Source organism: Chelonia mydas, chromosome 9 (assembly GCF_015237465.2).
Source record: "Chelonia mydas isolate rCheMyd1 chromosome 9, rCheMyd1.pri.v2, whole genome shotgun sequence".
Taxonomy (NCBI): Eukaryota; Metazoa; Chordata; order Testudines; family Cheloniidae; genus Chelonia; species Chelonia mydas.
Window position 1 is genome coordinate 16,318,042 of NC_057855.1, and position 13,110 is coordinate 16,331,151.

The 13,110-nt window shown below is 43.4% G+C and overlaps 1 protein-coding gene across 3 annotated transcripts in view; it reads left to right on the forward strand.

Annotated features, from left to right (window-relative positions):
* The window catches only part of SLC7A14 (solute carrier family 7 member 14), a 64,950-nt gene extending 59,168 nt beyond the window's left edge, over positions 1–5,782 (forward strand). For all 3 annotated transcript variants that reach the window (XM_007055489.3, XM_043522496.1, XM_043522497.1), the window contains one exon: positions 2,404–5,782. In XM_007055489.3, coding sequence (XP_007055551.1) covers positions 2,404–2,726 — 323 coding nt within the window. In that variant the 3' untranslated portion in view covers positions 2,727–5,782. The remainder of the gene's footprint in view (positions 1–2,403) is intronic.
* The last annotated feature ends 7,328 nt before the right edge of the window (positions 5,783–13,110 follow it).

Below are 13,110 nucleotides of genomic sequence, written 5' to 3' on the forward strand. Positions count from 1 at the left end.
TTGTATGATTTCTTTTCTTTTCTTTTTTTGTGGACTTGACTCCTTGTTTTTGAACACTTATGATTGGCAATCCTCTACTCTACTGTACTTTACTTCTGGCAGTGGCCAACACCCAGTTGCTTCAGAAATTCTGTGATCATATTCAGTTGTTCATGGGAGATAATTTATTCCTGACCTCTGCAGGCAGTTCACACCCTGGAACATGAGACGTCTATCTCGGAGGAGCCTGTTTTACAAAATATAGCTCTTTTGCAGTAGCTGCTACACATGATTTTGAGGCTGGAGGTCACACACACAAATGTTTGTTGACTCTCAGGAGAAATAGCCATACACTGTACCCTGTCACTTAAGAAGCTGTGGTTCCAGTCAAATATAATGACTTCCTTCTGCAGCTTTAAATCAAGGGTGACTTCAAAACAGCAACAAAGTCTGCTAGATTTAATTAACTTTCCCCTGTGGCTTACATGGCATCAGTTCAGTTACCAGCCACAGGCAATTACTAAAGAAAGGCAGCTTCTCTTAAATTTAATTATTTCCCCTGCAGTTTCCATGGTAAAGAGCTGAAGTGGGTACAGTTTGTTTTACTTCTGCTGTTGTGTGAGACTTGCAGTAGTGGTGTGTGAACTCTGTTATCTCACATGATGATGTCAACCACTGCCAGAGCTGAGACAGACCTGAGCCGATGAAATTCTTGCAGGAACACATCTGCAGTAGATGGATTCTTGAATCCATTACCAATTAAGGATCTTAAATCTCCATATACCTCGGCTTCTGGAAAAAACATTCATGGTAGGTGGGATGCAGAGATTGTGTACTGTCACATAAGAAGAGAGTGAGAAAGAAAAGCTTGAAAAGAAACTCCTATCAGCAACAGGAGGGCAGGATTTCTGTATCATTTTAGCATCAAACATATTTAACCTTATGACTGTGAAGCATACTGGCTCTGTGCAATGAACAGTATGAGAGAGACAGTGGGAATGCAGGGAACACTGAACAGACTGAAGAGAAAGGGTAGCTGGGGTGGATAAAGGTATGAAAATGCAGTTTGGGGATTTTATCATGAGTCTGATGATATTTGATGTTTTTCTTCAAGTCCCAGATCCTGGAGTCGTGTGTCTATGTGAGAATTTCACCTTGCATTTAAAACAATAAGTATAGTTCTAGCCCTTGTGTTTGCAGAGAGAAGCTTGAAAACGTGAACCCCAGAGGTTCAAAAACCAGAAGGCAAATGAAAAGAATCCAAATTGTATTATTTTAAAATCTCATGATTTATAAACCCATCTCATGATTTTGGAGGTCTGATATTGCATAGACCAGATCATCAGCTGGTGGAAATCAGTGTAATTCCATTGACTTCAATGTTGTCCCTTGACCTAGACTGATTTACACCAGCTGGAGATCTGGCCCAAATATGTGACCTACATATCCCAGGGGGAAGCAATGGTGCCTAACTCTAGTGACTGTGTCTTTACAACTATACAGGATTTCTTATTCTTCTCTTCCCACCACTCTAAAATATATTGCCTTGCATAATGACAGATTTCAGAGTAACAGCCATGTTAGTCTGTATTCGCAAAAAGAAAAGGAGTACTTGTGGCACCTTAGAGACTAACCAATTTATTTGAGCATAAGCTTTCGTGAGCTACAGCTCACTTCATCGGATGCATACTGTGGAAAGTATAGAAGATCTTTTTATACACACAAAGCATGAAAAAATGGGTGTTTACCACTACAAAAGCTTTTCTCTCCCCCCACCCCACTCTCCTGCTGGTAATAGCTTATCTAAAGTGATCACTCTCCTTACAATGTGTATGATAATCAAGGTGGGCCATTTCCAGCACAAATCCAGGGTTTAACAAGTGATCACTTTAGATAAGCTATTACCAACAGGAGAGTGGGGTTGTGTGTGTGGGGGGGGGAGAAAACCTGGATTTGTGCTGGAAATGGCCCAACTTGATTATCATACACATTGTAAGGAGAGTGATCACTTTAGATAAGCTATTACCAGCAGAAGAGTGGGGTGGGGGGAGAGAAAAGCTTTTGTAGTGGTAAACACCCATTTTTTCATGCTTTGTGTGTATAAAAAGATCTTCTATACTTTCCACAGTATGCATCCGATGAAGTGAGTTGTAGCTCACGAAAGCTTATGCTCAAATAAATTGGTTAGTCTTTAAGGTGCCACAAGTACTCCCTTTCTTTTTTCTAAAATATATGTATTCCATATTGCTAATAGAGAGACAAAGAGCTGTGCAGTAACATCACAGTATCAATTTTATAACATCATTGTTTCTAACTGTTTAATCTTTGACTAACTAGAACACACCATTTATTTATTCCAAAGTGTTTCCTTTCTCAGATGGTTAACAGTTGTACCCCCTCTGTGTCTCCCCCCACCTCCCTCAGGCTTGCTCATTTACTTTGGCTACGGTATGTGGAACAGCACACTGGAGATCAGCGCCCGGGAAGAGGTCCTTCATCAGAGCACATACCAGCGCTATGATGTGGATGTTGACCCATTCTCGGTCGAAGAAGGCTTTTCCTATGCTAATGAGAGTGACAACTACCAGGACTGGCAGCCTTCAGAAGAGAAAGGCTTCTCTTACCAGCAGATGTCGGAGGCAAAGGAAAGCAGTCGGACGAGTAGCAAATCGAAAAGCAAAGGCAAACACAAACAGAACTTCGAGGCCCTGATTGCAAACGATGAGCTCGACTACTCACCAGAATAGGCGTAACACAAACAAAACCACAATGCTATTTCTCACTAACCTAACCCTTGGGCTAGAATGTGAAGGCTTCTTTGGCTCTCATTTTAAATTCCATCCTTTCTAAAATTTCAGTGCCCAGAATCACATCACTTACTCACTCACCTTTTTTACTCTTCAGGATAGTTCTATAAAAAAGTTTATCCTGAATTCTGAGATTGTCACACTGATTAAAACAAGCAAGTGACCCATTCCGAGTCCACCAGCACGGCCTATCTTGGTGAATGTTACCAAGAGGGCCAGCACGTGGATGGATTGGCTGACTGGCAGATTCTTTCTATGTCTATTAAGCATCCTATTGACCTCTTTTGGCAGCACTGACAATGTGATTTAAATGAGAGATGTGCCAAATAGGGTGGGTTTCATGTGAGCAGTTACATGACCAGCTGATTGGTGGGGCATGAGACATATTCTCTGTGCTTTCCATAGAGAATATTTATCCCATGACTATACTGGCGTGAAGCAACATATTTCGCATTTTCTTAGCAAGTATATTTTTTCCTTGAACCTACAGAAAAAAAACCTTTACTAGAGAGGTGTAAGCACACTGAAGCAGTAAAAGATTTCCCAAGGGAATCTCAGGAGTAGATTGAAAGTGGATCCAGGGATCTTAGTCTCACAGAGCAACATTTTCATCCTCCATTTCAGTACCATGGCAGTCACTGCAAACATCATGACTAGGGATGAGCCTGAACCAAACCTCCTGAATCCAAACACCACAAGCTTTGGGATTAAAATGCAATCTTCATTGCTTGCACCACACTCTAGGACAGACCAAATCAAAACTTCAGATCCCAGCACACCTGAATTTCTCAGATCTGGATCTAAGCTTTATGGTTTGGGCCCATCCTTAATCACTCCTCATCTAGACTTAATTCATTCTTCTATAAATACTCATAAATATCAAACTCCATTTCTCTTGGCACCATAGATACCAAGGCTTGGACTCCATTTCCATCATTGTGTGTCTTCTACTGATTCACTGATCCATAATAGTTCCCACTGGGCACAGTCCAGATTGTCATTCAGATTTCAGTTCTTCAGATGAAGTTTCTATTACTTCATGTCACGTCAGTCATTAACTTTAGGTCATCACTGGACAATATTTGTGGCAACTGTAGATAACCGGGCCACTGAAATCTCATTCCTTGCCGTAAACTGTACTTTGTATTAAGGATCCTTACCTTGTATATGTTTTTGAGATTTTTAACCAATGGACTCTTGGGTGCTACTATGAAAAATACTGAAGTGCAGCTAGTGACTGTAGTTAATGAAATTCCATAGGATCACGCCTCACTTTGAAACCAAATGGAATAGGCAAAGGGAGATGGGAGTTCATGTAACACAAGGCAGGGATTCTTAGGAGATGAATGTTTATTGAGAGTTAATCCACTGGCTACTAGTAGAGAACTGGCCAAACTCTCTCACTCTCACCTGAGCAAAACTCCCAGCAATTGGAATGGGAGTTTTGCCTGAGTGAGGACTGAAGGATCAGACCCAATAGGAATAACACAGCCTCCTCATATCTAATCACAAGCATACTGGGCCAAACTCACCTGTGGAGTAACTCCACTGAAGCCAGTGGAGTTACGCCAGGGATGACTTTGGCCTGCTATGTCTTTTCCTTTCAATATATAAAAGAAACATAGTTAACTAAATTCTGGTAGGAATTGTCCTGACAAAGAAATTGGACATTTCTGAGTCACTTTCTCCCATCCATGTTTTTGTTTATTTAGTAATTTAATTGCAATATGCTCAATGCACCTATCAGTACTACTAGGCACATGTACACAATATTCAATCACATTAAACCCTAAAGCAATACAGAGTCATAGTGGAACACCACCCACCCAAACTGGCACTCACCTCACCAGAACAAAGCCGGAGATAGAGATTTTCCAAGCAGCCTTGGGGGTTTAGATGCACAATTCAAATAGAAATTAATGAGTTGTGTCTCTCAATCCCTTAGGCAGGTTTGAAACTCTCAGGGACCAGCAGAGCGGTATATTCCAGGGTTGAGAGCCCCCTTTCTGAGAACAGTCTGCCACCAGCCCCCTGAATTACAAAACTATGGAGCATCCTGGATGACTTTGAGGTCTGGAATGCAGAAGCAGAGAGTCTGGTTGAAAATCCTGGCCCCATTGAACTCAATGGGAGCATTGCCATTGACTTCAATGGAGCTAGGATTTCACCCATTTGTCTCTGATGTAGCTCACACCCATACCATATAGGACTAATGTCTTCTTCTTAACATATTTGGATTCTAACAACTTTCAGAGCCAAGGAGAAACATTTTATTGGCTCTTCCCTTTAAAAAACTCCTGTTATGGTTCTTATCACACTGTGTATTTACATAAGAACGGCCCTACTGGATCAGACCAATGGTGCATCTAGCCCAGAGTCCTGTCTTCTGACAGTGGCCACTGCCAGGTGCTTCAGAGGGAATGAACAGCACGGTCAATCACACAGTCACCCATCCCCTGTCCAGTGCCAGGTTTACAATGGCACCAGTGGCTCCATGGAGCCGGGCCCATGCTCAGAAGGGACCCCGGCCTACTCCACTTGCACTGCACCCTGAGACCCCGCTCCTCCCACACCCACCACTTGCTCTTCTTGGCCTGCCTGCCGGCTGGCCAAGAACTCCTCCATGCCCCCTGACTCCACCCTCTGCTCCCTTCTGCCCCCTGGCAGGACACCAGTGCACTTCTGGCTCCAGGCCTGTGGGGCCCAGCCTGTCTCCCCAGAGCTGAGCCGCCTGGCCAGTCTCAGCCTGGGGAGGAGGGGTAGACAGTGTCGGGGGCTTGGCTGGGCCCCTCCAGGCAAGTGCATCTGGGGCAGGCCTTGGCCTGGCTGATCGCACCACTCCTGAAGGGACAGAGCAATTCCCGGCCCCAGGACCAGCCCTGGCTGCGCTGCCAGCTCAGCCCAGCAGACACAGTCCGCCCCCAGCAGGGCCGGTGAGTGCGGCCAGGAGGCAGGGCATGGGGGAGTGAGTCTCTGGGGAGTCCGGGGGATTGGGGTGCTGGGCTGTAAGGGGGCAGGGAAGAAGTGTGTATTGGGGCAATAGGGAGTCGGGGGCAGTTGTGATGGGGCTGTGGGCAGGGGAGTGCTAGGCAGGGGTGGTGTTGTGCAGGGTGCTGTGCATTTCTGGGGGAGGTCTTGGGGGGCACTGGGCAGAGTGGGTCTGGGGGGGTTCTGGTCATAGGGAGTCGGGGGGGGTGTTGGGCAGAGGGCTCTGTGGCGTGGCATGGGCCGCCCCCCCCCCCGAGAGGAAGGGGCATGCTGGCATCACAGGGCCACTGTGTGTGTGGCAACTGCCGGTTTGTAAATAGTGCCCTCACACTGGGCTGGGCGGAGCATGCTATGCCATGCCCCTGGCTGGCCCCTCGGTCTGGGGACTGATCTCCCCGCGCCATGCTCCATTGCCTCAATGGGGGCCCACAACTATGTTTGGCACCAGGCCCACAAAAGGTTAATCTAGCCCTGCTCCTGTTGTCCACTCCCAGCTTCTGGCAAACAGGCTAGAAACACTCAGAGCGTGGGGTGGCATCTCTAGTGTAAATTATTGATCAGCAACTTCCATACAGATGATCCATTCCTAGCTCAATGGCCCATATAGCAGATCTGGTTTTAAATTATTGCAATACATGAAAAAAGATTTTTATCCAAAACCTATTTTTAATTAACAGAGCTCATATCAAATACATGAGAATGACTAGTCTCTTAGCTGCTGAAAGCTACAGGGCTAATTTCTGCCCCCTCAATTGCACCAGGGTAATCCAGCGAACTCCACTGACCTCATTAGCATTGCTCCAGATGTACGCTGGTGTAATCAGGAAGAGAATCAGGACCACAATTCCCCTTGCTATTCCTTACCAATGCTTAGCAAAGTCACTCCATGGTGCATAGTCAGGTGAATTTTACTCCAGTCACTTTACCATTCGAATAGGAAGACGTTCGCACCACATTAGCATGAACGTAGTGCATTTAGCAAATTTTTGCTCAGATGGAATCAGAGTAAATAATGCTGGGGCTTGAGAGATACAGTAATTCAGACAAGTAAGGGCTTGACACTACAACACATGTGTAAACAGTCTTTACTTACATGGGTAGTTCCATGGAAATCAGGGAGGTTCCTGGGGTGAGTTTAGGAGCAGGCCCTCCAGTAGTGGTGATTTTATGCCCAGCAGATACACTGCACCAGATCCTGATTGTGTGAAGCTTGGCCTGAGCCTGCACCCTCTGGATCAAGATAAAGCTGTGCCCAGATCCACCCTCTGCTTCTGGGGGCAAGGCCTGTGACTCCACCGCCCTCCTGCCATGTAAGGCAGTAAGGGTGCTAGGAAGAGGCCATGTCCTTGCATAAGGGGCAGGTCTTGCTTGCAGACCAACAGTTGAGGAGCTCAGCCAGAGGGCACTAAGCACCCCCCTACCTCCACCCACATACAGGAGATGGCTGATATCTCCAAAACGGAAGGGTGCCCATCAGCAAAAGAAAAAAACATACCCCCAGGTGGTCAGGGGTGGGGGCCAGGAGGCAGCACAGAGCCCTTCAGCACATCCCCAGTAGCTCAAGGGGTCTGACTGAGCCCTTCTCTCTTTCACTGGGACAGACCATTTTGCAGACCCAGGTCTGCAGCAGGTTCTGCAGACCATGTGCAGGGGAGATAGAATATCCACAAGTGACCAGTGGGGGATAATGGGTAGAACTCATTTGTGGGGTTGGTGGCTCCAGGGCTCCAAAACATGTATCACCTGCTTCTCATGCCTGATCTCCCAGACCTAAGCCAGGGCAGATCTCCTTTGAAGGCGAGAGAAATACCTAGGATCTGGGCCAGTATTAGTAGCCTTTGCACTATTATTTATTTGTTAGTATTGCCATAGCATCTAGGCACCCCAATCATGGAGCAGGACTCTACCATGCTAGGCACTGTACAAACACAGAACAAAATCCATACCCTAAATAGCTTACTAAGTACATATGCAGCTGTGAAGGTTCTTTCTACTTATTATAGGACTTTAAATAATCTTCCTTACCATTTTCATGCTGGTTAGTATAATTGATTTGCTAAGGACCACCTGTGCTCAGCACTGTAGGAGACATAGTCCCTGCCCCAGAGAGCGTGCAGCTGGAAAAGGTGGATAACACAGAATGCTTGGAAAAAGCCAGAGGACGGGTCTAATTAGAGTATTTTTCTCCCCTCCCACTTTGAAAAATTACACATGCAGGATAAAAAGGAACATTGTAAAATCTGGACACTAAAACCAGCCCCTTTTCCTGTCAAGGAAGATGGAGTTCTAGACAGAGGCAAAGGAATTGCTATGATCACTCAGCAAATCCTGGAGCTAGATTTACACCACTTGTCTCAGCTACCAACACAAGAGTAGATGACAGGTTCCACGCAATGCAATAAGGCGGCACAGCCTCAATGCAGCACAGATCACAAAAGTTCTTGTTCCGCAACTGTGTGGCACGCTCTAACCCCATTCCTGATAGACCTTAGTCAGCTAACTAGTCACACGTTTCTCTTGTGGAGCATGTGGTTTGCTTCCACTCCTCCAGGTTAAACTGCAATAATTATCTCTCTTTTCCCTCTGAGATGAAAGCCCAGCTGGACACAGACTGTAGTCACCATTATGACTTTCTAACATCAGCACACAGCTAAGCTGAAATTTAAATGGGACACCTTGGAATGCCACCGGCCGTCACATTTAAAAACTTAAGACACATTGCAAGAAACTGCAAAGAGGAACAGATCCTTTCTTGATGGCGGCAGAAGAAATTAAATAACACTAGTATTCTCCATAAACAGGAACACATTTATTTATAATGTGACTCCCGGCCAATTTGCTCAGGGTGCTATACAAACAATTTATACACAGTAATAATAAACTCTGTGGTGCTGGAACCCTGCAGAACACCCGCTGGCTTCCACGAGGTCAGGGAGAGAGGAAGGGAGGTTGTGTCCCTTAGTTTACACACAGAAAAAACACTGATGTCAGAGGGAGTTTTCTTGGCATAAGGACTTAATGAGAACTAAGGAAGGTCTTCAGGGTTTGGTCCATTAGTTATAAGTGGCTGATCAAACAGTAGGGAGTAGAACTGGGTAAACATTTTCAAGCAAATAGTTTATTCACTGAAAAATGCAGGTTCGGGTCAACCAAATGGATTCACAAATTTGGGTTGAACTAGGTGAATAGTTTTGGCCCCCCAAAATGGGAATTTTGTTTCAACATTTTCAAAATGACGTTTGGATTTTCCATTTCATTTAGAAATTTAGCTAGTTATTTAAAAAACAAAAACACCCCAAAAAATAATTAAGAAAAACCCTGAAAACTAAATGAACTAAACTGAGCTACACTGAACACTGGTCACCAAACTGAAAAAAATCAATTATGGACTCAGCTGTAGTTAGTAAGCGAAAAGAGCTGACTGCAAAAGGTAAATAGGACAAGGAACTTATTAGAAAGGCTAAATTCTAACTTTAGAAGCCCAAATATGCCTCCAATGTTACCTTTACATTTGCACAGCTGAGCTCACTAGCACCATGAAAGGTTCTGTCAGAGACGGACTTCAACCAAATTCCTTCAGTGTCCAAATATCTTCAAATTTGGGTGGAATTTGAATGTTACAGCTTCTGTGTTAATCCCCTGTTTCAACAACTGGTCATAAAAATGTCTCTGGGTGGCATCTCTGGGACACAACAGTTTTTCTTTTCTTTCTTTTAGTTGCTTTGCTACTTTTTAGCAAAATAAATAAATAAAAATAAAACTCTGGGGGCAAAACTGAATAACTGATCTTGCCAAAACTTTTACTCACCCTTTAAAACTTTTCACTTGTCGGTTCAGAGAGGCCTTTAAAAATTAATGAAGTATGAGATTTTCCAATATAACAGGCTCTTACCCTCAACTGGTCAATTTCAACTACCTAGTGAGTGACAAAGCCTTGGTGGAATAGCTGAATTCCAGATACAGATTTTGATGCTCCTGCCATAATGTGGGTAAGTGCCTTTGAGTAACCACACTGCAGTGGTGGTGATGTTGTTCAAATCATAGTTAGTGGGGGGGAGAGAGTGTGTATGTCAGAAAGGTTGAAATGGTGCAGTGCATTAATGCACTAGCCTTCACACAATGCCCTGTCAGCCTAGGAAACTCATTGCCATGGGATGTTGTGAAAGCCAGAACTATAACTGAGTTCAAAAAAGAATTAGATAAGTTTATGGAGGATAGGTCCTCAATGGCTATTAGGCAAGATAGTCAGGGATGCAACCCCCATGTTCTGAGTGTCCCTGAGCCACTGACTGCCGGATGCTGGGAATGGACGACAGGGGATGGATCACTTGACAATTGCCCCGTTCTGTTCATTCTCTTTAAAGCATTTGGTACTGGCCACTGTGAGAGACAGGATATTGGGACCATTGGTCTGACCCAATATGGACAATCTTATGTTCTAGCCTTTATCCTCCTGAGACCTAGGTTAAAATCCTGGGATAGGTAACAAAGGAAAGTGAATGTTGTGATCTCATCCAAGTCCCTGTTCAGCCTCTGTCCACAGCCCAACTGACAAACTGCTGGAGACAGGGTCCCAGAGCTAGAATGCCAGGCGAGGGGGTTGTAGAGCAGGATTGAGGTTCAAAGGCAGATGTGTGTGAAGGCTGCACAGCACTTGCCCATACTATGCCAGGCTCAGTTCAGTGCTGTATCCTGTACCAAATTCACCTAGGCAATTAAAAGTTGCTGTATATGCACCGCAAACAAATTTCATATAAAAACTCTGAAGGATTTTGGATACATGCACTCGAAGTGCATGGGAGCCATGTTTTAATACACACATACACATTCATTCACAACAACTTCCTCAATGAAACCAATGGGACCAATCCTGCAACCCTTACATCCCTGGTACAGGGGATGGATCACTTGATGATTACCTGTTCTGTTCATTCCCAGTGGGGCACCTGGCATTGGCCACTGTCGGAAGACAGGATACTGGGCTAGATGGACCTTTGGTCTCACCCAATATGGCCGCTCTTATGTTCTTACTTATATGAGTAGTCCCTGGGGGCCAGATTCTGCTTTCAGTTACACCAGTAAATATCCAGAATAACTTCAATGATCTCAGTAGAGTTCCTGTCAGTTGAGTTATATACTGGTATAGCTGCAATCAGAGTCTAGCCTTTCAGTGTCAACAGAACTGCTTATGTGAGTAAGAATTACTCATGTGACTAATTATTAGAGGATTGGGTCCAATAGAATATATTTAATTCTAATTGATTTTACAAACACCTGCGTTCATACAGAAAATCTAAAAGAACCTTCAATTTATGAGAAATAAATAATTAAATCAAGGAAATTAAGGATGGAATGTCCTGCGTATAATTTCATCTGTTGAGGCAAGACAAAGTGGTCCCACTTTTACCCACAGATACCTATTGACTTTAACAGGAGTTAAGTCAAAGCTGTATCAGACAGCGGATCTAGCCCCAATGTAACCTCAGCTAGATTCAAGCATGTTTATATTTAGATTTGAGAGGAAGCATGTAGGCTCTGAATCTCCTAGCTTTTACTTGTTTTTACCATGCTTTTAAAATTCTGTGTAAGTTACTGTGTGCATCCGTACACACATATACATAGTATAGTCTATTAGAGAGAGAGAGTGTGTGAGACTATATACTCTTCTTAAATGATATACGGCTGTATCTTCATCCAGGGTTTCTGATTTGAACAGAAGCAAGAGCAAAGCTTGCATGATTTGTACTTGTCACCAGAGTCCTGTGATAAAAACAGCCTCAGAACATATACTGGTTGGGTGTATTTTTTTAAAAACTGAAGTATCAACAAAATCACATCCTTAATATAAACTCAAATTGTTATTCAACTATTTACCTCATTAACTTAATGTATTTGTGTTTCTTCCACAAATGTTCTTCCCTATCCAAAAGAAAATCTGAGTACATTTCCAAAGGGCCTTTGTATAGAGCACCCACAAAGTGCAGCCCTTACATAGGCAAACATCCCAATGGGAGTTTTGCCCTTAATAAAGATCACAGGATCTGAGACAGAATTTTCACATGCACCTTTTTGCATGCATGCAATGTGAATGTGCCATTTTTGATGCCTGTGGCATGAGGACCTAATCAGTGTTCGTATTTGCAGGTGCGGCTCAGATGCATGGTGAGGTGGGTGGTACATTTTGCAGGTGTAGTTTGAGGGGCTTTGAAAATACAACCACATAAATCTATATCAGGTACCCACTTTTTAGATATATATATATATATATATTACAAATTACAAGAAGGAATCCTGGACTCCCACCCACTGAGAATCTGTATTTTCAGTGTGTTTGTTTATTTAATCAACAGTGATATCCTCTCTGTGGGTCTGATCCTGAACCGTGCTGAGCAGCTCCTGAAAAGATAATATCTCACTGAAATCTGATGCTTAGATATCATGGTGAAAAACATGTTCGAAATACCTAAGACAGATAGATGGCACCTAAGCAGGTTTGTTCCAACATTTTCAGGGAGAAAGACTATGCCTTATTTTCCTACCAGCTCCTGTACTAGATAATATTTTAAAATATTGTCATTGCAGCCACAGTTCTGCAAGATACTTAAGCATGTGCCTAGCCATAAACACATGCCAAAGTTCCTTGCTGAATGAAGGTCTATATTCCCATGCAGTCTAAATAGCTTGTACCAGAGTAGTCACCAGTAACAGTACCTGTTATCATGCAATCACTAATAATACTTGTGTAACTGATCCAGGGCCCATTGGATACAGCCCTGTGGCTATTAATATCCCTATACTTGACTCTAGCATTTCTGTATCCATCCATCCCTTCTTTTTCCAGGCAGATTTGTGAACTTCTGTAAATTCTGAACATTTTGTTCACAATCACCTCTTATGTCATGGGCCATTAGAGGGAATCATCCACTCCACTCTCATCTAAAAACAAAGAAAGAAAGAAAGAAAAGAAAAGAAAAGAAAAGAAAAGAAAAGAAAAGAAAAGAGCTTATGCAGGAGGAAAGTTTATGCTGCAGTACTGATTTTGGTAGCATTAAGGATAATGAAGTAGTATTTATGAGTATGGAAAGCAAAAGACACATATAAAACTGTAATGAAAGAACTAGAGGGCTGTGTTCCATAAGAATAGGCTCTTTCTAAAGATATTGCACAGATTAATATCATTTATAATCCCCTTGATAACTCCTAGGAGTAGATTAAGAAACAATTAGCATAGTCCAATGTCAAGCCGTATGGTTTATAATATTTTCCCTTATTCAAACAATTAAAACTACCAGTGGACAGGTGTATAAACACATGTGGAAATTACCAGTTTGTGGCA